The sequence below is a fragment of the Coregonus lavaretus genome, assembly GCF_964263955.1.
Source record: "Coregonus lavaretus genome assembly, chromosome: 5".
NCBI classification, from domain to species: Eukaryota; Metazoa; Chordata; class Actinopteri; order Salmoniformes; family Salmonidae; genus Coregonus; species Coregonus lavaretus.
In genome coordinates this window covers 36,500,675-36,527,787 of record NC_139992.1, presented here as the reverse complement: position 1 = coordinate 36,527,787, position 27,113 = coordinate 36,500,675, and the positions used below count along the sequence as shown (strand labels likewise).

Below are 27,113 nucleotides of genomic sequence, written 5' to 3'. Positions count from 1 at the left end.
CCTAACATAGATTCTCGATGGGGTGCATAACATCAGATTACTCAGACCTCTTTCAGGTCTCACGAATATGGCTGTTGTTTATGATGACGATAGTCAGGATAACATGCACAGAACGCACATCCCACAGACTATACGGATACAGGGTACGTGGAATAGCATGTGAAGTCCCGTGTAGCTCAGTTGGTAGAGCATGGCGTTTGCAACGGCAGGGTTGTGGGTTCGTTTCCCACGGGGGACCTGTATGATAAGAAATAAAAAAAAATATGAACTCACTACTGTAAGTCGCTCTGGATAAGAGCGTTTGCTAAATGACTAAAATCTAAAATGTAAATGTAAGACGTAGGCCTTTTTTAATTTTCTTCATATACATAAAAGGTACTTTATTAGAGTTATTGCAGTATGAATTGGCACAAAAACATTTTGGCTTCAGTGCAAACCTGTCGCCCCCTTCCTCAAAAGGAATCTCCTTACATTGGAGTACACAGTACATCTTCTGCCTGTGTCTCCAATAGATTGTTGTGATTTTCAGACCGTCAGCATCACCTCCTTTTCCCATTTGGAGTGTTTCCTTCTTGGCCTCCTGGAGACAGGATGATATTAATGGGATCTATTTCTGTAGGAGAACGGGAGCGTGACTGCATGTTAACGTTACACACGCACAATCACTGGGTTGTTGGCCAGCAGAAAACATTTACCATCATAATCAGAAGATTGGTTGGTTCAGGGAAAGGGATGTTTCCTGGCTTGAGGAGGATGGTGTGTGTACGTGTTTGTGAGACTTGGTTGGTTTGGATTGGTTGGTAAAAAAAAAATCTTACACACACAGAGACCAGGGTTATAAAAAAAAGCAGAGTATTGTCTACCCCTGATTGGTTGGTTCAGGGAATGGCAAGGGACATTTATTGGCTTGAGAACGGTGTCTGTTTGTGAGACTTGGTTTTGATTGGTTGGAGAGATGTCTTGACCTCCTTAGACACACATAGACCCAGGTCTAATAAAGCAACAGAGTATATTGACAGACTGTATGGATGGAGTCTGTTCCAGCACTTCTCAGGCTTTGGTTTATTGACTCACTGGAGAGATGCTGGAGTCTGGAGATGCTATTTGGCAAACACACACATACAAACTGGCACACACACAAACTGGCACACACACACTCTTGTGTGATGTGAGGTGTCAGCGTGGCTCCAGCAGCATTTTGTTTTTATTTGGGAGTCTAAATAAAGTGGAAACAAAGTTTATTGAGTGCGAAATGTGGTCCCATAAAAGGGCCCGTCTGCTAGCTCCCCAAACATCCTGCCTCTCTCTCCCTCCGCTCCCTCCATCCCTGCCTGACGGAGAAGAAAAGATAACTATAATAAAGTATCCTGTCCGCTGCTCTCCTCTTCTCCTCTCAGCCCAGAAATACTGCTGTTTATGGTTTCCAACCCAACGCCTCAAGACCATGAATCAGCTTAATGCAAGTGTCTCGTTAAAGAGATATGTATACAGTCTTTCATGCCGAAAGGGCAAAAGAAACTGGCAGGTGTTGCTGCCCCGAAGATGGACGTTCACCATATTTCAGGTGGATATATTATAGACCACACAGTCTGTTGCTCAGCACTGAGTGTGTGTTATTTTGTTGTAGTCAGATTTTTTATGACATTCTGGGAACAGGACCCCCCCACAGGTTAATGTTAATACACGCACGTACATACACACACCAACACATACACACACGCACACACAGAATAACTACTTGAATACTTTTAATACAGTTTTAATAACCAAAGTACTTTGGAGGGTACACTGGATAGAATGGGCATATGGTCTATAGCCAGTTACACTGATGAAAACATGGGCAACCAAATAACATGCCAGCTCTGCTCAGTCAACTGAGAACAAGCAAATTGCTGTCATCAGGGAAGGCAAAAATCGCCAAACAGAAGAAGACTAACTTTTCTAAATTATTATTACACAAGTAACTTCCCGAGACGGCTAGTCTTGAAAGTAATGGCATTTTTTTCACCTTCTCTTTCATAATCCTCCCTGAACAACCAAGGCCAATTAACAGATAGCAGAAGCTCTAATCCTGATAAAAATGGAGGCAGCTAATATGTGTATGTTAGTGTTTCTCAAGGCCTGTATTTAGCTATTAAAGGACACAGATAACCTTATTGATTGACAGTCAATTGAATTGAGTTAGTGTAGAATTGTTTCTGAACAGGATAAAAGAGAATGGGTATGCACTGATCCATCTTAAATCATTTGTGATGTACTTGAAGGGTGAATCCTAACTTCTGCTTAAGTCAAATTTCCCTTAGATTCCCCATTGACATCAATGCATGACTAAGTGAAAATTTCACTTCAGTGGAAGTTAGGATTCACCCCATAGCTAGGGCTGTTACGGTGAGCATCTTACCGCCACACCGGCAGTTACGAGTCATGAACGCAGTCAAATTCCACGTGACCGTTTAGTCACGGTAACTAGGCTTCTCCAAGCTCTGATGCTGCTGATGGTCATTAGTAGCCTACCAAACTTGCTAACTGCCTGGTACTCAGCACTCTATTGTCCCTCTAATCACTCTGACATCACTGCAAATGTAATCGAAAATCTAATCAAACAGTTCATGAGAGCCCATGAGCTCATGTTGCACAACATTTCTATAGGCTATGCAATTGCGTGAGAAAACAGAGTTTTGATGGCCTCTATTAAAAAGAGGAGGATCCCATCAGCTTTCTATAGGCTAGGCCTACTATATTTATTTCTCAACTTTCCTAATATTAAGCACATTGCTTCACTATGTAAGTGCATAGATTACATGTATATTTTTTCTCCTGCCCCTGTTCCGAGAGAGGTGCATGATAATGGTCCATTCTAAATCAAAACTAATTTCACACACATATTATTTAGTATGTGTAAAGACAAAATTAAACTAAGAATAGTCTGATGGGTGACAATATTAGCCTATCATTTGTGAATGATGTATTATCACTTGTGAATGATGCCCAGCGTGTGCAGTAAGGCAAGAAACAGTGTATGCCTTTTTTTGCGACTTTTTCAAATCATAGTCACACACCTCATTTAGCCTATCCCATAGGCCTATAGGTTGATAAGATAAGTGGCCAAATAACTTCTTAAAATTAAGCACATTAATCAGCTTTACAACCGGTGTAGAGCCTAACTGGTATACATAGGCGGCGTTTGAGTTTCAAGTTTGGGGAAGATCATTTTCACCATAAAAATCCACCTTTATAATAAAGCATTACATGCATAGTCGTATTTGCGGTCACTTTTGAGAATGTTGTTTTCCCGCTAATTGATTGCATTTTGGAACATTCGTGCTTTATCCTACTGTCATGTGCACATTGCTGCGTGATTAGAATGTTTCGGGCAAACTTCTAAAACCGAGAGGCGAGCCAAGTTCATGAAAGGTTTTCAGTGAGATGTACCCGATACATGTTGGCATGGCTACAGAATACAGTGCAATGCTGATCCATGTAATATGTTTACGCAACTTATGCATACAGTATGTTATCTAGGCATTTAGATTTAGAGGCTAAAAGAGATGAGAGGGTGGTTATGGGAAATGTGTGAAATTGCACATGGCACGCACTGGGAATTGGCACGCTGGTCTGTTTATTAAATTGCGTGTTTTCCAGAACCCTGACAAACCAAGCAAATTAATGCATTATTTATGTCATTATGTCTAACCATCGCTTCATCATTTGATCATGTGGTCTTTATCTCACTTGGAAAAACCCTAAACCCTACACAGATCATACAAACACTGAGTGTACGAAGTACTGTAAGTAAATTCTATCTCTGAGTGTTGTTGCTAAAGGACTGAGATTTACAGTAGTCCTACAAATGTGACACATTGATTGACTACACAGGTAACTTGAGTTCAGACTGACATGCTACATAAGCTTTTAGAATGTGAAGAACATTTCTTAGAAGGTGTTGGTATTCTGACCCACTCACACCACTCCTGTTCTGTAGATTTACAGCCAGAGTGATCTGTAGCATAGACAGGGAGTAAATATTCTACAGTAGCCTATTTTCCAGTCCGAGGGCTTAGTGCAAGATATCATTCGCAGGCTATGGGTTTTTAAGGCCATCCATTAATAACGTAAGACATTGCATTGTAAGATATGAATTATATAGGTACTTGTTTAGCTTCATAGGTTCCTCAAGGGCTTGCAAATTGCCTGTCTGCTGGTGAAAAACTCAAACAAAATCTTAGGAAACAGGATCCTGCTATTCCTTTGGTAAGCAAGTAAAACCAATAGACTGTACTGTATGAGTCTACACAGACTGTCAGTGTTCCTTCTGTCACCTTTTTCTCCTCAGTAAGTAAAGGGACTAAGCCTGCCAGCTAACATTACCATCAGTCATTTGTCCTGATAAGAGATTGATTTGGTGAGACCAAATGGGCCAAAGAATAGGAGAAGTGAAAAAGAGAAGTGATGGGAAATGATTTAGGGTTAGACAGGCGGAATGAGGGTAGGTGGGTGTAGTCAGCCTGTCGGGTGGTGTTTGTTTACAATGCTGAGTGTTAAGAAACTGAGAGGGGAACGCTACTGCAGGTGTGGCCAGGTGATACAGATCTGGCACAGTGTGTGTGTGTGTGCGCGTGCATGGTTAGACAGATCTGATCACAATCAGATCACAATGTGTCTTTTAATCGTCTACACCTGTCCAAAAAATGTAAGCACAATCAGAATGTGGACAAGATCAGGACAAAGGGTTAGCACCAGGTATAAACAGGGCTTACAGTATATGTATGCTTGCCACATGTTGGCACACATCGACAATTCCAACAGCATCTCCTCTCCTCTTTCCTCCCTCCCTTCCTTCCTCTTGCTCTCTCTCTCTCTCTCTGAACGTATTATCTCCACCCCAGAGCATCCTTTTGTCCCCACAGTGGAACAGGAAGTCCTCTGCGCTTACCTCTATTTGAGTCGTCATGTCAAAAGACCTTGCTTTTCTTCCGTCTACCTCAGTGTCCACACACACTTTCACTGAACCCACTGATCTAGCTCCTATTCGTCTCTCTCTCTCTGGAGCAATTGCGTCGCAGGAAGATGGGCTCTTGGTCCATGGTTTATTTATTTATTAACCTATTTATGTATTATTTAGACCATGCACTCTAAAATGCTCTCCCAGATGATTTGTCCATAGGTCTTCCTACTCCCCGCTCCCTCGCCCATGCCTTGCTCGCCCCCAGTTCGTCACATGTTCTCCATGCCGCAGGTCTCCTTAGTGGCGAGTGAGTCATCGTTAGCAATTATTTCCCTTTTAACAACCTTCCCTGCTGTGTCTCATGAGATTAGGACAGCTTTTAAAATTTAATGGTGGATCTATTAAGCATTTTCTTGTTGCTTTCTTTTGCTTTTTAAGACGCAGGGCTTGTGAGGAAACGCTCAGGTTAATGTATTTTTAGTTTTCCTGTGGCACCCTTTTGGCAAACTGAGTGGCTGTGAATGGCTGAGTTCCTAAGTGGATCTGTCCACCCTCTCAATAACACACAACACACCCTCTAATGCTGGTCTTCAGATGGACACAACACCCTCTAATGCTGGTCTTCAGATGGACACAACACCCTCTAATGCTGGTCTTCAGATGGACACTACACACCCTCTAATGCTGGTCTTCAGATGGACACAACACACCCTCTAATGCTGGTCTTCAGATGGACACAACACACTCTAATGCTACACTCTTAAAAAAAAAAAAAGACTGGCTGTCCCCATAGGAGAACCCTTTTTGGTTCCAAGTATAACCCTTTTTGGTTCCAGGTCAAACTCTTTTGGGTTCCATGTAGAAGCCTCTGGGGAAATTGTTTGAAATGGAACCCAATAGGGTTCTACTCATAGCATAATGCAGAACATAAATATTTTAAGTCCTGTGTAACACAAGACAAAATCATATGTTTATGCAATTATTCATTATCCGTAGTAGAGTTTAGCCAAAAATAACATCTGGTTAAATGTAGGAATAGTTGAGCAATAGAACACCCACTTTGTTTTTTAGGTATTTTATCTTTAAAGTGTTCATAAAGTGATATCTAAGCTAAAGTATTTTTTTAAAGAAATAAACAATTCCATTCCTAGTCATCCATTCCCTATGAAGTCATCCATTTAGTAACCTCCATGTCACAGATAATATTCAAACTCAGATTAGCTCCATGACTCTCAAATATCTTACACAATGTCAAATCATGTGTACTTGCTTCCTGATTCATTTAAAGAGGTAACCACAGGAAATCTCCCACCATCACCTGGGAGACACGTGAGCCAGGGTGAATACGAGTAGAACCCCATTGTTCATTGGCCAGATTAGCGAGAGATCCAATGGAATAACAGAAACCTTACGCCCTTCCCAGAGTCTCAAACGACAATATCGGGTTTTGGTCCTTTGCACCCTTAGAAAAGTGAGAAATCGTACTCTCCGAAGTGTCCTACTTTACGCTGCCGTAGGGGCCAGGAGTGAAAGGCGGCTTTCTTTCTCAACCCCCCCCCCCCATTGTTTGTATGTTTATAAAGAGCTGTAACACATACAAAGTGGCGTGACACTGGTCAGACCCTCCTTCGGGGGAACTCTCAGTCATTCAAAGTAAATGAGAAGCTTTCATATACAGCAACCTGTTTAATTCAATCAAAAGCAATCCATCCCCATTGACCTCCATAATCCTTTAGTCCCATAAAGATGTATTGAGAAGAGATTAGTTTGATTTGACTGAACAAGTGAGTAATTACACACCCATTTAAGGATATGTATACTACAATTAGGGATGAGGTGTATCAGGTCGAATAGATTGCATAGTTATTTTTCATGTCCCATGGCTACATTAACATCATTCTGTGCATTTAGCACTTCTCTAATAGGCCTACATGCTGTGATCAAACAGGAACGATATAGCTCGAGGCCTGTGAGGTTGTGACTTAACTCGAGAGGGTTCGTTTAGAGGTAAACCCATAATCACCAGCTAATGCAGAGATGGCATGGTTTATCTTTGCCTCTTCTGTGACCTCTACTGTATATGGAAAAGTACAGAGGTAGTGTATATTTATCTATAGTGTACGTCTGCACTCTTACAGTACATATAAGCCCTATTTTCTAGACTGGTCAGGTTCTGATTGCAGCTGATAGAGCCAAACCTTCGGCATTGACTATCCTCCCATTGAAGAACACATGCCCAAAAAAATTACAAAATGATCTGGCTTTCATTTGAATACTGATATTGTCCATAATGTTGTAAAACATTCCTCTCATCTGTGATCGACTGTCTGCTTTGGGTTGCTGTGTCTGTCACGCTGAGTGTGGTGCATTCGATTGGATCATTTTCTGTCCCTTCCTCTGATGAAGTTCAGGAAGCGTAGGTGTTGGTCTCCCTCTCTGAATTATACCAAGTTTTGGTTTTTGCTAGCTATCTAGCTTTGTTCAGTTCAACAGATGCGAGCGCCAAATTATGTAGGCACGCCAAAAGCTTACCCACACACCATGTTCAGGCAATACGCATGCACAAAATATGTCAGGAACGGCCGCACGCGTCAACGATTTGAATGGATGGGAAGGAAGGTATGAACACCCTGGCGCCTTTATGAGGTTTTGGTGCCGTTTTAGCTAATTTTATGCATACAAAACATCATTAGATAACAAAAAAGAATGTCAGTTTTTATTTGGCATTTCATAACATATTTTTTATTAGATTATACACACACCCTGACTGCACATCACTGGTGTGTGTAAACAAACACAGCATTTAAATGATGTGCCAGTTTTGGAGGCAGGCTGTTCACACTGCTATTTAAAGGGAGGTATTAATTTTCCCCAGCTGCAGCTTTCAGGGGGGACATTCTGTGATTCATGATGGTTTAAAATTAAAGAATGGATTTGTTTATCTTAGTGTTGTGACATTGTGCAGAGGTTTGTAGTAACAGAGGTCATTTATTTGTTCTGTTTTTGGAAGATGATTGGTATCAGAGTCCGGGGAAATGGCAAAGAGGCAGTACATTACACAGAGTCATGAACAAATTTGTGTTGTGTTTGCACTTGATAGGATTGGCACTTCTTCTGTAAATGTTAGGCCTACAAATTAAGCATTGTATGAAATGAGAGATTAATAAAATATCAATCACCTACCCTAATTTCTCATCTCTTTGGAGTTTGGATAACTGTTTGGGGCATAGCACATTGTCATTATATTTGTTTGGGCCCCTAGTAAGTTATAGTGTACACGTTCTTATCACAAAACCAGGGACATGATACCCACTAATGAGCAGAGAGGCCCTAGAAAGGAAAGTGTTGACTCATGCAAATACAGCACTACAGTTAATTGGCAATAATGATTTACATAATAATCTAAATAACAATCTTCTTACTAGGCCTACAGACCATAATTGGCGCTGCCAACGACATTTTGCAAAGATGTAGCCTATCATGGAAGTAATCCATCCTCCATCCGATGAAACTCTAGACTTAACAAGTTCCTTTGGCGTATCAATTTCCGTTTATCTAGCAACGTTGTAGTTGTTGTCCCTTCAAATCTTGTTTATCAATGGCTCTGGAGAGCCTTGTTACCCAGGGAACACAAACATGCCCATGAGAGCGTCTGGCGGTGAAAGGGGCTCTGGGAAAACATCCGCTGGACGCTGAGACTGACACAGAGCCGTGACCTCGTGTTCACAGGAAGTGACCAGAGTATTTATTTTCAGCATGGCTCGAGTCGGTCCTGACTACTGCAGTCTATGACGTTGGAAAGGCTTGCTAACTGAGCTGTCACTTTATCGCTATGTGCATCTGTGTGTTGCCCTTATACCCACAATTACAGTATAATTTGTCTAACTCTATTGAATAAAGAAAAAAGCCTTGAGTGCCGCTAATGTATCTCCAACTGCTCTTTACAATATAAAGATCAATCCAGTTCACCTTGTTAAAATGCCTGCTACATATAACTCAAGCTGTATATAAAGAGGCAGACAGAACAAAGTGTTTAAGTAGTTGTAGCTACATGCCGTTTCTCAAGAATAAGACGGTATTTTCTGCAGATCAGATTTGATCAATGGGATATTCCAACTCAAACCGCCTTTTGCCACTGCACCTACTGTCAAAGACAAATGACTGGTGAGATAGGATTGGGCAATGGGAAAACAAGTATGTATGAAAACACACACCTCCTACTCTGTTACTCCTTTTACTAAATAGACAGTTATTTGATTTCCACCAGCCCTGGTTCCTGTGTAGGGCAGATCTGCTGGACAACAGCAATCAATCGTCATGGTGATCGCTGTAAGATCTATGGGGCGTGGCCTACATGCACCCCATAATGCCATAATTGATCAAAAAATCCATTTGTCACATGAGAGGAGGGGGAATGTCACGAGGCGGCCACATGAAGTGAATGACTCATTGGACCTGCACTGTAGCCAATAAGCTTTATTTTTCATCATTACATACAGTCATGTCCTCAGCTGTGCCAAATAATACATTTGTTTCCATGGTTGTGACCCCATACATTTTAAATTGCTTTAAGAACACATTTTATTTGGGTTTTATATAGTTGAGTGGAGGAACACTGTTTCTTTTGTGGAGGAGTTCACTATAAGAGATTGGTGACCGGCATACATGTTACATACAAGTTACATGTTGTCAGTCAGTAAACATTTCAATGGAGCAGCAGTGAGATGATAGGATAGTGTGTAGAGGAATGCAATTAAAACTACCCAAACAGCCACTCCAGTTAATGATTTACTTCAGCTTTGATTGGATCTCAGCGCAAGGCCAGTTAATGTAAACCATGACAAAGCAATGTCCCAAATGGACCTGCAACAAGCATGACAGCTCTGTAGTCATAAAACATCAATAACTGAATGAAAGATTAATATCAAACAGAGGGGGGAAATTATTTGAACTGTGGAGGCGTAGCCTGGTAAAACCAGACTGAACACTGCACTCAAGTTCAGTCAGGTTTAACCAGGCTACTGTAGACTACCCACCAGACAGAGATTAGGTCTTCATGGGAGAGAGGAACCTCACAGCAGTTTTTGTGACCCCGGAAGGCAAGCTGGAACCCTGGGGCCGTGGGGTGTCTGTCTGGTGGCTGTGGCGGAATCAATAGTGGCCTATCAATAAATAACACTGCCACTGGTCTAGAACAAGGTCTTGGGAGCTGCTAATTGCTTCTGCTTTGTTTGTTATCAGATGGACATTCTCCCTCTGATGTTATAAAGGTAATTAGTTCACCCCGAGACAAAAGGAACCTGTTGCTAATCACCTCCCATGGTTGCTATGTTGACTCGGGACAGCAAACTTAAAGGTCCTCCTCTCTCTGTTTGTCTTGGGCCCATAGAGTAGGAGTGCTGATCTAGGATCAGTTTAGCCTTTTAGATCATAATTAATAAGATTACATGGACAGAGGGGACCTTATCCTAGCACTCCTACTCAGATGCTTTGGCCCAGGTTATAAAAACAGGTAGTTTCTTTTTGATCCTTGCCTAGGCTACATGTTGAGTCAATTCTCGAACAAGTCTGGGCTTGTTTTGTTTTTCAGTTTTAATGTGAAATCTGCCATGATCATCTTCTTTCCCAAGGCTCAGCTATTGATCTTAACGACAGCCCAGTTGTAACAGGCCACAGTCCTCGCTCCTCGGAGGCTATTGATCTAGTAGTCAGTGTGTCAGACAGATAGTCACTTGACATTGTGTAGCAGCCGCGGCACCATTCAGATGGGGGAGGATTAAGCTGTTTTCCCTTGGCCTGTGCTAATAGAACACAGGTTTATAAGAGCTTTATCATCTACTGAAACACAGCCTGGCAGGAAAAGAGTGGAGTAGCCATTATTGTGTTTTTGAGCCCTGCACCATGTTTTTCAGTAGGCTTGTAGTTTTAGACTAGGACTGATAAGAGACCTTTACAATAACACACTCTTGCTTTTGAAGGAGCTCTTATGGAAGGAAGCACATTTATCTGTAAAAGCTCTACTTATCTAGGAATTCAGCCGAAGCCTTTGGAGCATTTCGAGTCTGGTTCAATTTGAACAGCACGGACATCAGATATTGTATGTTACCTGGAACAAGGCTTCACACTCCATTGCTTGTTCTTTCCACCTGAAAAAGGCACAACTACTTTGACCTAGATGGTCACCGGGGAATTTCAGGCGAACAAGAGAAGAAGAAAAATGGGTCTGTAGCCTAGTTGGACAGCTCTGGCTACCTGCTCTCCAAAATGACAAATGATCTTGTGCTCTGCATTGAGGTTGGTCTGGGACTAATTGCTAGTTGCATGACTCTAGCTGCTGTTTGAGTTTACTTTAACCACATTAGTGGCTAAATGTGTTGCTTCCAAGCAGAACCGAAGTAAGTCAAACAAGGTATTGAAAAGCCCAATTTAGTGAAGAACCACTCAATTGGAATGTATCACATTCCAATCCTAAAACTGGGGGGGGGGACAGAAATGCAATTTCAAAATGTGGGGGGGACATGTCCGTCCCCAGTGAAAGTTGCGCCCCTGATAAAAATAGATGGTCAGTTTCACAATTCATGTTGGTGAAATAACAAATAGTGAAACCTACGATTGAAGTAAGGGACAGATCGACATTTACTGGGGGAGAATTGGTCCAAAAAAGGGGACGGTTGTCAAACCTTTCTTTTTTTTTTTGGGAGGGTTGTGTATTTTTTGTGGGGGGCACAGGGGAGGGTAATGGGTTTTTCTCATAAACAATGGCTTGACTTACTTTTGATATTACCCTAATCAAGTTTAGAAACGTTTGTGAAGGTTTGGTATAGTGTGGCTATTATTAAGCTTTAGCTACTGCAGGCCTTTGAAATGAAGGCAGTGCGCCTGGCGCTCCAACCGACTCCGACAGTTGAACTTGAGGTGAGGAAGAATGTTTCAGGCCAAGACAACACAGGAGTGGCTTCGGGACAAGTCTCTGAATGTCCTTGAGTGGCCCAGCCAGAGCCCGGACTTTTCAGGTCTCTGGAGAGACCTGAAAATAGCTGTGCAGTGATGCTCCCCATCCAACCTGACAGAGCTTGAGAGGATCTGCAGAGAAGAATGGGAGAAACTCCCCTGATACAGGTGTGCCAAGCTTGTAACGTCATACCCAAGAAGACTTGAGGCTGTAATCGCTGCCAAAGGTGCTTCAACAAAGTACCGAGTAAAGGGTCTGAATACTTATGTAAATGTAATATTTAAGTTTTTTCTAAAAACCTGTTTTTGTTTTGTCATTATGGGGTATTGTGTGTAGATGGATTAAAACAATTAAATCAATTTTAGAATAAGGATGTAACGTAACAAAATGTGGAAAAGTGAAGGGGTCTGAATACTTTCTGAATGCACTGTATAGCAGGCGCAGTAGCCATCTGACATAAAGAAATGCATGTCGGTGTCGTAGCATGCCACCACCATATCTCTATCTCTCTGGGGTTAGGCCTAAGCTTCTCTTCCTTTATATATCAAATCAAATCAAATTTTATTTGTCACATGCCGAATACAACAGGTGTAGACCTTACCGTGAAATGCTTACTTACAAGCCCTTAATCAACAATACAGTTTTAAGAAAATAGTTTAGTTTATTTAGTAAATATTTTCTAAAGTACAAAAAAATAATATATATATATATATAATAATAAAAAGTTACACAATAAAATAACAATAATGAGGCTATATACAGGGGGTATCGGTACCGAGTCAATGTGCGGGGGTACATTTTAGTCAAGGTAATTTGTACATGTAGGGAGGGGTAATGTGACTATGCAGCAGTATATACAGTACCAGTCAAAAGTTTGGACACATCTTCTCATTCCAGGGTTTCTCTTCATTTTTACTATTTTCTACATTGTAGAATAATAGTGAAGACACCAAACTATGAAATAACACATATGGAATCCTGTAGTAACCCAAAAAGTGTTAAACAAATCAACATTTATTTTATATTTGAGATTCTTCACAGTAGCCACCCTTTGCCTTGGTGACAGCTTTGCACACTCTGGTAAATTAAAATCTTCCCTGTCACGTTGTCCGGCGCCAAATTTTCCTAAAAGAAACTCTGAAATGGCATATTGTTTTTATGAAGATTTTAGAATATTCACATGAAAATCTGTCGCTAATTGGAAGGAAACCTAGCTATAGACACCCTAAAGACTCTGGCAAGTGCGCTAGTCCAGTGTCATTTTGATTATGCCTACACATCATGATTCACCAGCAGCCCCAAACATCTAAAGAATAAGCTACCAGCCAAACATGCTTGTAAGAATTGTACTTAAACTCCCCCTTAATACTCATCTAGAGGTTGAGCATTTTTTTGTCGGTATCCCTGTAATGTCTATCTATGTAATTGTATATGTATTTATGTTAAAAATAGGGAAACAATGGAAATAAGTCCCCAACTTTATTGTGCAATCCCAGTCACTTAAAATAATATTTGTGTGTGTATATATGTAAATAAAATCAAGCAATCAATCCAAACTGTGCAGTGGCCAATTTGATGAATGGAAAGAGTCATCTGTTACAAAACACCAAAAAGATAAATGACATTCGATGATTGTTAAGCTTTCGATACTGGGTAAACCTACAAGATAGGGAGGGATGTATTTTCTGTTTGTCCAGATTGACATAGTCTATTTATTGTGGTGTTGAAAACGCAAACTATGATATTGAAGTGCCCGAAGTCGGTATGTTTATTGGTTGTGTGGCGCATTGGCACAGAAACCTGTTGGTGGAAAATTTGTTGCATATATTTTATATAATTATAAATATGGCATCAAAATGTTGAAAATCTGTTTTCCCCCTAGCTGATCATTGTCTGCAGCCGGCTCTGATCGTAGTGTAATGAAACAGGTAGGGAGAGTGAGCTCGTCTGGCCCGTAGCCCTGCGTGGCATCGACTGTGCCATAAAAGCATTCTGAAGTGGCAAAGTCGATATCCACGTTTATAAACACAGGGTCGCTACAGTTATTGTTATTTGTGGTCGTAAACATTATTTTGAGTTAATTCTATGAGGGGGGAGGGTGTTCAATGTATTTTACAGTACAAGGGGAGGGTCATGTGAAAATATTTTTTACGTTGGAGGGGGGTGCATTCTTTTTTATGACACCTTGAGTTGGACCAGCCCCTCCCCCCCAGTACATTTCGATCTGTCCCTAACTAACCATCCATAAACATCAAAATATCATTTTTAGGTCAAAAGGACTGACTCCTAGTTTGTTGACAGGGGCTAAATGAAACGTGTCGGCGACACTCAACCTCAACAAAATAGCCTTTCTTCTTGTAGTGGCTAATTATGAGGAGAAAACAGGCCAGCTCAAGATTGATGTTTTTTCATTTTCTAAGGAAAAGGCCATTTTTCCTATTATCCACCTTTTCAAAAGCTTGACACGGGGAAACCGATACCCTCTGAGACTCAAGTAGGCCATTTGGGCCCATTTGAAGTCACTCAGGCACAAGACAGCCACAGAAAGAAGAGCAGTGTCACGGATACAATAAAGCACAACCTGGGAGGGAGGCAAGTGATGCAAGGCAAGCAGATACATATAGAACAACGACCCTGTAATGCCTCAGCAACCGCAACATCCTGCTAGCAACAATGCAACCTGTTGGCTGTGGATGGAGTGCCTGAGTAGTTGTACATTTCCAAGCAAAACTTCAAGACTTTGCTTCGTCACTATGCAACTGAGGGCATTGGGTCCTGATTGAGTGCCTGGTAGGGGTGAGATCGGATCTTGAATAATGCAGGCCTTTGTAACCTTTCTCCATGTACAGTACATTATGAGATCCTGTGGCTCTGTGCAGGCAGGACCACGGGTGGGTGCCCTGGCCTACAAGTTAGGCTTTTTGGGGGGCTAATGGAAAAGCAAGGGGAAAAGCCTGTCTGTACCTGTAATTTGGTCTGAAACGCTAATATGGGCTAGAGTGAGGCCCAGGCAGTGGAGAGGAGAGTAGAAAGGAAGCATGGGCCCACCGCAGAGTTCCAGGGGGTAGCGCTACATTCAGACAGACCACACAGAGCGAGCCCTGGTTTCTCCCAGTCTTAATTGGATTACACGGTGGTGAGCGGCGCTAAATTATCAGGGGTAGATAACGGTATAATTAGCTAGCGAGGAAGCGCGACTGGAGCGTGTGGTCTGTTTTAATGATAAGGCAAATCAGACTGCAGCCAGCCAGGTTTGGGGTTCTGCGCAGCGCGGCGGCATCACTCGGTCATGAGTCTAAAGGCGCTTACAGACGGGCCGCGGTAAACGGCAATTGAACCGCAAGAAAATCCAATTACCGTGTGTAGAGACCAGTAGTCCCGGGTTTTGTCAGCTCGAATGTTGTCATTAAAACATTGTTTGTTTGACAAGATGAACTCTGCACATTGGTCAACCATGCGTGGCGGCCGCTCAAGAATTCAGCTAATTTCATATTTTGGCGCCACAAGCGCCGAGCCAGCGCCGCCGCTCACTGGAACGAGCGCCACGTTCAGCTCTGCTCTACTTTATGCAAATTTCAAGCAAAGCGTTGGAGTGAAGTGTTGTCAAGAGGAGGCAAATCGAATAAATAAGGGACAGTTGAAGGTGTCGTAAAAAAAAATAATCCCCCTCCCCAATATGACAAATATTTTCACATGACCCTCCCATTGTACTGTAAAAAAACATTGCACACCCTTCCTCCTCATAGAATTAACTCAAAATAATGTTTACGACCACAAATAACAATGACTATAGCGACCCTGTGTTTATAAACATGGATATCGACTTTGCCACTTCAGCATGCTTTTGTGGCACAGTCGATGCCACGCCGGGATACGGGCCAGAAGGTTGAGGGTTCGCCGACCACCACAGACGAGCTCACTCTCCCGGCCTGTTTCATTAGGCCTACACTACGATCAGAGCCGGCTGCAGACAATGATCAGTTAGGGGTCAATTATATTTGTCAGTTAAAATAATACATATATACACACAGTACAAATATTTTTTTAAGTGACTGGGATTGCACAATAAAGTCGTGGACTTATTTCCATTGTGGTCCCTATTTTTAACATACAATTACATAGATACAGACACATTACATAGATACAGACACATTACATAGATACAGACACATTACATAGATACAGACACATTACAGTGATACAGACATTACAGTGATACAGACATTACAGTGATACAGACACATTACAGTGATACAGACACATTACATAGATACAGACACATTACAGTGATACAGACACATTACAGTGATACAGACAAAAAAAGGTTTTACTGTTCACACATTAGGCAGCTTTTGACATGCTTTTTAAAAGTGGTTATGGTTGGTATGGCTTTGAGTTGCTGTGGTAGTTTGTTCCACTCAACAGCACCGGTGTATAAAAATGTGTTACCAGATAAACTCTTACATTTAAAACAGTGAATATTAGAGTCTCTGGCTCTGGTAAAATGCTGGTGGACATCCCTAACAAAAAAGGTACATGGGGGCTGAGTCCGTGATAATTATGTGGACCAGAGCCAGTTGAGTTAATACTACTATTTTTTACCACAAATAGCCATCCTAGCTGCTTAAAATGCTCGGACTCCAGATGAGTGTGAGGGGGTAGTTTATGTACAATTCTTACAAGCTTGTTTTGGCTGGTAGCTTATTCCCTACATGTTTGGGGCTGCTGGTGAATCATGATGTGTAGGCATAATCAAAATGACAATGGACTAGCGCACTTGCCAGAGTCTTTAGGGTGTCTATAGCTAGGTTTCCTTCCAATTAGCGACAGATTTTCATGCAAGTATTCAGAAATCTGCATAAAAACAATATGCACATTTTCCCATCAGAGTTGTGTTCCCATCAAGTTCACTTGTTGCAGATAAAAGTCTGTGCGAAAACAGGTAGTGCACATAAAAATAACTTTTAAGGTTAAATTGGGTGTCCATGGCATTTTCAACTCTAGGCCTACTGAAGGTTTTGTCACAAATAATTTTACGTAGGTATAGCAATATGCCCACTCTGGTATTGGCACAATACCAATCATGTGTAGCCTGCATGATCATCATCATGTCACCAGAAATAAGACTTTCACCACCCTGTGAAGTTCATCATAATTTATTGACATACTTTACTCACACACAAAGGTTGGATGGAAACCTGGTTAATGTCAAGCCATTTTGAGGATGCTGGAATTATATTTTGGATGAACGTGCACATGCCTGGCTTACAGGATACGTTTGAAGTAGCCTAATTACATTAAAACATTGTGACTGGTTGTGTTTATGCCACATATAAAAGCTAATACATTAAAAAAGTGAAATGACAAATATTTAGGCTATATTGAAGAATTAGGTTCTAGGTGCGCGAGGAATAGCCTGTCGGATTGGAGAGGAGGCAAAACGCATGTTAAGCTTTCCTGAATAACTGGGCCTGCCGGGAGCATATGTGGCCAATTTGGTAGAATGATGATCTGCAACAGACAGCACATTTCAGTATCAGAAGTAAAAATACAGCCAGACTGGCCTGCTACTGTGCCTTTCGAGACCTTATAAACTGTTGAGACCCACAACTGATCCAAATGGAATGAAACATTGCGGTGTTATTCAAATTAAATATTCACTGCAGCCTAGAGTAGAATGTTATACTCACTTGAAAACAATAATGCAATTATTCATTGCATTGTGGTGTTGTAGGATAATTGTATATTGTCCCTAAACAAGATCAATAGGGGAGCTTTTTGAGCTGTTCTTTCATGCGTAATGATGCACCTGGCCTCTCCACTGTCTTCCAGCTATTCCTATTTGTTGTTGTGGATTCATATTGAAAATTGATTAAATGCTTTAATGTGGGGTATGATTGCTAGTTAGCCTATTGCAGATCTGTACAAATGATCCACCTACCAATACCACTATGAATGGTGGATAGAAGGCAGGATAGACAGACTGGTAGACTATATTGACCTGTTGTATAGTAAAAGTTAGTGTGCGGAAAAGCATAGTGCATAAAGGAAGTACCAAAACACTTTGATATAGGGGAGGCGCATGCAAGCAGATGAGGACATTTGGCTAGGATGGAAGAAATTATATAGTAAAACCTTCAAAAGAGCGAATGTAAACCAGGGGAAAAAACGCATTAGCCTCCCCTCTGCCCAATAAAAAAAACGCACAACCCTCCCTAAAGCAAGTAGTACAGCGCCCCTGGAGCAAATGAGGGTTAAGTGTCGTGCTCAAGGACACATCGACAGATTTTCGCAGGTCAGGTATTCGAACCAGCAACCTTTCAGTTACTGGCCCAACACACTAACCGCTAGGCTACCTGCCGCCCTCCCCTATTTTGGACCACCCCAGTAAATGTAGAACTGTCCCTAACTGTTTCGACTGAGTGGACATCAAGTTGACAGATTTGAAAGCTATCTGGTGATTTACAGCAGTGTTTTCCATTAGTGCCACCCATCGGCTATTCAGCTGGGTATACAGACTCAAGGCATTAGAATGTACCAGAGGCCACTAAAATAGAGCTCCTTCGGCAAAACATTTCGAACCCTGGGTGGCAAGCCCCCCGGCCCGGGGGCGCCTGGCTGGCTACTTTTTCTATTTGGCTGGCTACTCTATGTACTTGTGGAAAACACTGTTTTCTTTAATGCCTCAAATACCTATTACATAGCTAGCATATTGGATGGAATTACCAGCCTCTTATTATCTTCACATCTCAACCTAATTGAATGGCAATTATTGCAGTTATTGTATTTACTTGGAGTTACTAGACTATCAACTGGTAATGTCAACACTATAAATAACACACTCTACAACACTTATTTGACATTAGTAGAGATACAATAAAGGCCCTACATGCACTTAAAGTATCAGATCACAATCAACCGCATTTCAGTAGCCTAATAAATTAACTTTTATGATGATAATTGATGGTGCAGCCATAATAATATCAATCATTTAAAGTATTATCCAACTGAAGTGAGGAGTGGGATTAATCGTAGATAGAAACCTAATCGTCCTCCGAAGCTATTTTTACCTTTGTAAAACAGCACTCTTCTAAACCACAGGGAAGTGGCAACAGCGACTACAGCCAATGGGTTTATAATTCTACAATAAGGACAGGAGGTCAATGTTCCCGTGGCACATAAGGATATTTCCTCATTTGAACTGGGACTCTAGCTTCGGAATGACGATAGCGCTACCATTCTACACTCTATAAAAAAATGCTGGATTAAAAACAACCCAGTTTGGGTTATTTGGTAACCCAGCGCTGGGTAAATATTAGACAGAACACACACTGGGTTATTTTGACCCAGCAGCTAGGTCTTTTCAGGAGGCATGGCCTTTTTGGGGCGTGGCTTTCAGTTCTTTTTGGACACCCGTGAGAGCAAATATAATTCCTGTTCATCGTGTAAAATTTGTACACTGAAAATTAAAAATGTTCTTGAATATTGTTGCACGTTACATATTCTAATATACATTTCACAACATTATATTTACATATCACAACATTGAGATATGTATTATTTATCCCAACATTGGGATATGCATAGGCTCTTTAGAAAGTCAAACACTTGTAAGCCTCATTTAAACCACAAAGGTGGCAGTGTTCAACCTTAACATGTGATAACAATACAACAGAACAGATTAACATTTACTCTCACGGGTGGCCAGTCTTCAGATCTGACCTGCTGGGTCATATCTCAATAACCAAGCTTCAATAACCCATCAATGTTTAAAGAAATCAACCCAACTAAGTGTTCCAATGCCTGCAACCCAGCAGTTGGGTCATTCAAACAACCCAGCATTTTTTAGAGTGTAGTGTTCTATTCCATTTCTATGGGAATGACTATCATTGGATAGAATGGTCTCATGGTTTTCACAATTATGACAACAGGCACAAAGTGACTTTATATGAAAAGATGGGGGTAAATGGTAATTAGATATTTGGGGAACAGATGTTTGGTCTAGCAGGCTGTCTCTGAACACACACTGTATTTGAGGATGTAAAACAATTGACACGGCTAATACATATTTGTATTCAGATGACATGCTGCTGTATCAAAACGGTATGCACATGGTCCCTTTAAGGCTTACAAGCATCTGTCTCTAATACATTGCTGCTTGTAAGTGGCTCTGATTAGATGTGCATATCAGAGCGAGGTTGTTGTCCCTCTGAACTGAAGAAAGTGTTGCATAATCAGATGAGCACTCTGTGCATCTGATACTGAGTGGGGAGAGTGTTCCATCCCACCCAAACTGATTATCTCTGTCTGTCAAGACATAATCCTATCTTCATGTTTTTACTTCCTCTATATTTAAGTTGATTGATTTAATTAAATTACAGCACAGTATGTTAATACCTCTTGCCGTCTCGCTCTCTCCCTCTCTCTCTCCCTCCCTCTCTCTACCCCCCCCCCCCCCCCCCCCCCTCTCCATCTCTACAGCTCTAGTGGTGAGGTTTCTGACCAGACGTTTCATCTGGGAGTATGACCCAACGCTTGGTAAGACACCCTACCTCCTCCTCCTGCTCTCCTCCATCTGTACTAGGCAGTATTGAAAACAACCTGCACCACACTAGTCTTAGTGTGTTTTTCGTGCAGCACGTAAAGCACCATTCCTATGATTTTGGGTATCAAAGGCTTTATCGGACCTCAAAGGCTGTTTTGATCCAGGGATGACTGTGCTGCATTGGTCAAAGCCTTCTATCTCTGCGAGTTATCATATCAAGATATCAACCAAAATAATAATAATCACTCCATAGTATATTTCCTCCATAGCTCCTCCACACATCATACAGATTCAATTCCTGACAAAATGCCTTTTAGGTCAGGCCTGACCTTTTAAGCAAAACTACATCACAAGCCTGGTCGGTGATTTAACATGCTATGAATGCTATGTGATTATGAGACAGGGAGAGAGGCGATGCCTTAAGTTTAAGGTTTAAGGGCGAAGCATCATTCAGTCACGCCAGTTGTCGGTTTTACACTTTTCCAGAGAAATGTGTTTGACTATGGCTAAGTCAAGGTGTGCCCATTGCAGTGTGTAGAATGTAAGTGCTAATCTAAGGGAATTCACTCACTGCAGGAAGCTACAGAAGATGTACAGTCTAGGTCTGTAAACAGTAGCATTTGATAGTAGCCACAGGCAAATCAGGTTCATATTTAGGCTAGGTGACCACAGCGACCGTGCAATGGGAGGTTTGTGTAGTAGGCCTACATCCTGTCATTGGATAGGAAAAGCCTATTGTGGCATGTTTTGCTTGAAGCTAGAACAATATTGGGGTTGTTCGGTTCATGGTTCGATGGCATGCTACGTACAGTCAGCCTCATTAGAAGTTGAATAACACCATGGCACAGACCGAACTGTTGGCATGGGGGAGCAGTAACATGATATAGGCATTAAGCTTCATTGCATGCAGACATTTCAATGTTATGAATGCTATATATACATATACTCCTACAAATACCAATGGCCTAAGATATGCTTATAGCATGCTGTCAAACAATTAGCTGGAAAGGGAATTGGATCCTGCAGATATTTATATTTTTTTTTCTCACTGCAAGCCAAGTCTCTGATTCCCATTGACAGTTTGAATGTGGTGCTCTTTTTGGTGCAGGCTCAAGAGCCTAGTACCAACCACAGCTTATTTCCTGACATCATCACACAAGGGTTGAATGAAAGATGAAGGCGTTGGGGAGGGGGGAGGGAGGGAGGGAGAGAGGGAGAAAGGGAGAGCTCACAGCTCTGTAAGAAACATGGACGTTGAGGAGAATATTGAATTACAACGCCGGACAGCTTAATTTCATGAAGTTTCAAAACAGGGTCTGGAAGCAATTTAATCATGTTTTTGCGAACAGTACCCAGTGTGTGTATACTTCAGTGGTTTATTTGAGTCCAGAAAACTAATATGATTTTAATAACGTGCCTTGTAGTCTACTAAATTAGATATTTCATCATATGATGATATAACCCCTAAAATGGAGCTCTCTGATTAAATCACCCCCAGGCTGTCAATCTCAAAATGCCTGTAATGAAATTAACAGCAATGTGTTTCGATTGACATTCAAGAAGCACTTCGTTTGCGTAGGTGCACAGTCTGCACACACAAATGGATTTGATAAAGCTATGATAATAAGAGGAAATCTCTACCACATCTTTCTCTTGACTTCTAAGAGACGCCATCTGCTAATTTGTTTGATCAGATTCTTGGGGGGGAATTAGACAGCCGTGCAAAATGAAGCTGTTTTACAACAGAGCGCTTACCATTTCATTTATCATATTGTTACATAATTCAACTGTAGGAATATGATGATCGCTGTTGAAACCTTGTTCTTTTTTTATGTTCCCTCAATTCTGATCTGTATTATCAGAGGTTAGGAGTTAGGATTTAACCTGTGCAAGGGGGATAAATTAAATATGATTACAAAAGACTGCTACAGTGACTAACATCAGGAAAAGCATTTTCTGGATGGAGTTTACACAATTCAATATATAAATACATAAACATACAGTATAAGCGTACCTGTTTCCCATAGTCATAGAATCTATGTCAGTGAATGAATTTTCCTGGCTTTGGACCGGAGCGTTGTCATGCTTGTTGCCATGACACCAATATTCTGACAATGGCGGCACACCCTTCTCATTGCGGCAGTCTTGTCAGGAGACTTTTCCCCCTCAGAATTAAAAAACAGAGTAATGCATTTATGTTTTTTCATATTTGGTGGTTCTCTGTTATTGTTAAATTGTAAGCTATTTATTTATCCAACTCCACCCTGCCCAGCTAACACACACAACCGCTAATATTATCTCCTCTGTACTGTAGAAAAGGAATAAGAGAATTCCATTCATTGTCACTCAATAGGAAGCATGTGAGCAGTATAATTATGTACGTTTGCTTGTCATTAATACAAAAGGTTACCTTTATGTTCATGCATATGCCGAAAGTAGCTGTGAACAACAATTTATACCCCCTCTGATCTAATCTTATTTACCTCATGAAATTAACTCTTACCAAGTCACTCCTCAATACAAGGGGCAGAGGAATCTACTACTATAAGTACTACCTACTAGAAATCTAATTTATTGAGGTCATATGACATTGCACAATAAGGGTAATAAATAGCACAGATTGAAACAAATAGGAAAGCAGCTGCTTGGCTGAATCATATCATGGATGTTTGGCAATCCAGTGAGTTAAGTGAGTGGAACAAGAAAAACATTTCTAACAGGCGTAGTAGTTAACAAGTACAAACAGCTTGAGATGGGGGCTGATAGACGCTTCTATTGACAGATCTGTTGTTGTTTCCAGTTAATATTCTGGTATGAGACTTTCTCTTTCCGCATTTTAAAATAACACCAACAGCAGCTAGAGGCTACAGCCTCTTGCTAGGAAATGAGTTATTTGCTAGCTAGGAAAATGACTGGGGATTTGGCCCTCCTTAAGATCTTCAGATATGTAGGTTGGACCATTAGATCATCCACAAGCCCTTCTGTCCTTGCTGTCAATACCCAAACACACAGAGTAGGTGTTTGTGGTGGAGGGGTGTACTTGCGTGTATGTGTGTGTGTACAGGTGTGCACTTGCACGTGTGTGAATGTGTGGCAGCTGAAATGGGATGTCGCGTGAGACTCCGTGTGAGACCCTGGCTTCGCCCCTCAGAAAGGTGAAATCCTCCCAGCTATAGAGGGCAGTAAATCAACACCCTAGCAGTCGCTCACGGCACTCTGTGACATCTCGCACGCACGCAGCGTTTTACATCCCACCTGGGTAGTGGTAGGGATGACGACACGCACAGCTAGCTAACACCCCAGCAGCGAGTTCTGGTGTTGCTGACGGTTAAAGTCCAGACACCCGCCGTCTCGAATAGTAGCCACCCACCGTGCTTGAAAAAGCATGTTTTGAACAGACACTGAGTCACAATCTGAAACTGAGCCAAAGATGAGATTTACAAACACAATAGGCTTGATAATAATGCCATGTTCTCCGGTCGAGACAGCAGTGAAATCTCTCTTTACATGGAGATCTGAAGTTTCTGTGAGTTTACACAGATGGGTTTTTTACAAGGGGCAATTCCGGTAAATGACTCCTCACCAAGGTAAAACAAAGAGTGTCATAGCCAGCGTTCACACCTGTGTCCTTCAGCCAGGTGTGTATGACCTGACCTCCTCTCATCCTATTGGTCAAGCTGCCCTGAGGCAAACCAGAGGTAATTCAACTTAATGAGGTTCATTGACTGCCTAAACAACCAGGTGGGCTCAACGGTGCATGATAGACATAAACATGTTAGCATCTTCTAATTTTATTTTCATTTAGTATTTTTGTTCTTTCCAGAATCAACATATCGGCATCAAGCAACCATAGACGATGAGGTTGTGACCATGGAGATCCTTGACACAGCCGGACAGGTAGGAGCTTCAGCAACTTTGCACAGAAAACATAGACGTTTGTGTAGAGAAATATTTATACCGTGTCTGGCAATAGAATAAGAATACTTCATAGTCAATTGAAAATCCCAATTCAACCCTACTGTATAATGACGACTTCTCAGGGCATATTCGCAGTAGCAGTCCTCGCTAGACCAAATCCTCGCTAGCGTTGCTCTGTGCTGTTCTAATCAGTCGTTGGCTAAACATATTATACTAGCCATCTGGGAGAGAACCCAGCAGCATAGGTCTTCCATCCCAAGATAAATGTGCTGCTGCTAGTACGTAGGTGTTCTGCCTGCTGCTAATTTCCCCTGTGACACGTCCAGCCAAGTCATCCTTCTCTCATTACATGATATTCTATTTTGAGAGTGCAGGGAGTGAGAGTTTAGGTGAAGGCCTAACCGAGCGTTGCTAGACCTGTCTTTCTCTGTCAGAGAGCCAGTGTAGAGTTGAGGTTTCTTCGTGCTCTTGAGCTCTTCAAAGCCGTTAAAAGTGGTGAGAGTACATATCAAGCCTTTGATTCTTGATTCTTCTTGGACCCCGAAGGCATCTTTATACCTCATAAATCAGATAAGTTCAAAAGTCGGTCAGTTATAGATGTCAAGTATCACTGTGTTCAATGTGAGTTATGCAACAGTTATTGTAACAGTGTTGTTATTGCCAATAGCAGTTGAGGTCAAGAATATCTCTGGCTCCTGCTTGCGCAAGTTTAAGACTTAATTTTTTTCATCACACGACCAGTATGTTTTGTTACAACAGGACTGGTTGTTCCGACTTGATGAAATCAGGAGCAGCTGCTGAAATTTGCACATAGTTCAGAAGGGTAGCCGACTGTTCAAATCTGGGGGATTTAACAAGTGTTATGTTGAGAAAGGAGAAATAAAGCATTTGAATCCAATACAAACATGTGCAGTCAATAATTTGCAGCTGAAAACTTGTTCACTTGTTCAATGAAGGCCAGCAGAGAACTATTGTTTCTTTGCCTTGTGGATATGCCAGACAACAAGTGGGCCTATTGGTCAACATCAAAGGTCAACAGTATTCTAATTAGCTAGCTAGTTGCCAACAGATTGTCGCTAACAACATCCTTCCCTCCTGTATCTTTACATCAGGAGGACACGCAGCAGAAGGAGAGCCACATGCGCTGGGGCGACGGCTTTGTCATCGTCTATGACATCACTGACCGGGGCAGCTTCGACGAAGTGGCTCCTTTACGGGGCCTCCTAGAGGAAGTTAAGAAACCCAAGAATGTCCCGTTGGTTCTGGTGGGCAACAAGGCCGACCTGGACCATGCCCGACAGGTGGGCACGGAGGAGGGTGAGCGGCTGGCCGCCGAGATGGCGTGCGCCTTCTACGAGTGCTCGGCGTGCGCCGACGAGGGTGGCATGGTGGTGGAAGCATTCCATGAGCTGTGTCGCGAGTTGAGGCGCCGCAAGGCGGTCCAGGGCAAGGCCAGGCGCCGTAGCTCAACCACCCACGTCAAGCAGGCCATCAACAAGATGCTGACCAAGATCAGCAGCTAGGGGGAGCTGCTGAGCACACTTCACAAAGAGGATAAACTCAAGACGAACTAAAGAACAAAGTGACTGATTTCAAGGGTTTAGATGTGTGGAAATATACCAAACACCCATTCCAGCTGCTAAGGAGCAGGATGATTAAATTATGAATGAACAGCGAACCTCTTCATACTTAGTATCAATGCACAATCAATTAAGATTTGCATTGATACCTAGTGTGCGGAAAATCGCTCTTCATTCAACACTGATTCTAAAGGGGAAAGCTGTTGGCTATTATTACTTGCTCTTTGACCATGCTCCACAACTAAGGTCAGAATAACAAAGGGGAACATAAGAATCACATGATGGGAACTACTTTGTCCCCGAGGGAGGTGAAGTCCCCTGTAGTTCAGTTGGTAGAGCATTTGCGCTTGCAACGCCAGGGTTGTGGGTTCGTTTCCCACGGGGGGCCAGTATGAAAATGTATGCACTCACTAACTGTAAGTCGCTCTGGATAAGAGCTTCTGCTAAATGACGAAAAAAAAAAAAAAAAAAAAATGCTTTTGTTTCATAACCAACTGGGAGATTTCTGTATACTGCCAAGGAAGAGGGTAGGAAGAGTCTGTTATTTAGAAGTCCCAATTCTTCCTTCTTGAGCAGCATGGTGAATAGCCCAGTTTTGTATCTATAGCTCCGGCAACTTTAAACAAAATATACAAAATAATGTCCATCATGAACCCAACCTTTGTTTATCAGAAATGATGTACAGACGATTTGTAGTTTCCTCTCCCTGTAGATTGTTTGTGGGATAATGTTTTGATATGCTCTAGGCCAGTGTTTCCCAACCCTGGTCCTCCAGTACCCCCCAACAGTACACATGTTTATTGTAACCCTGGACAAGCACACCCGATTCAACTTGTCATCTAATCATCAAGCCCTCAATGAGTTGATGAGGTATGTTAGTCCAGGGCTACAACTAAAATGTGTACTGTAGTCAAGGAAACAATGCTCTAGGCCAACGGATGTATAGTTGTTCTTTGGGGAGCGTTGAAGGATTCATTGAAATATCAACAGAGTTATCATGGTCTTACGTCACTATGCCGTCCGTTTGCAGAGCTCTATAGGCCTTGGGTACTTGTTGACCTTAGACATATCCTCTGAGCTGTGACACAAGTTGTCAAATAAACAATTATTCACTATCTATCCACATGAAAAGGTCCATCATACTATTCTGACATCAAGCGATGTCTCCCCTAC

The 27,113-nt window shown here is 41.9% G+C and overlaps 1 protein-coding gene across 1 annotated transcript in view; it reads left to right on the top strand.

The window, feature by feature from the left end:
- LOC311129899 (ras-related and estrogen-regulated growth inhibitor) overlaps window positions 1-26,393 on the top strand; it is a 38,564-nt gene extending 12,171 nt beyond the window's left edge. The window contains exons 3-5 of the mRNA XM_084162431.1: window positions 20,379-20,435; window positions 24,266-24,339; window positions 25,473-26,393. Coding sequence (XP_084018557.1) covers window positions 20,379-20,435; window positions 24,266-24,339; window positions 25,473-25,883 — 542 coding nt within the window. The 3' untranslated portion in view covers window positions 25,884-26,393. The remainder of the gene's footprint in view (window positions 1-20,378; window positions 20,436-24,265; window positions 24,340-25,472) is intronic.
- Window positions 26,394-27,113: the final 720 nt, after the last annotated feature.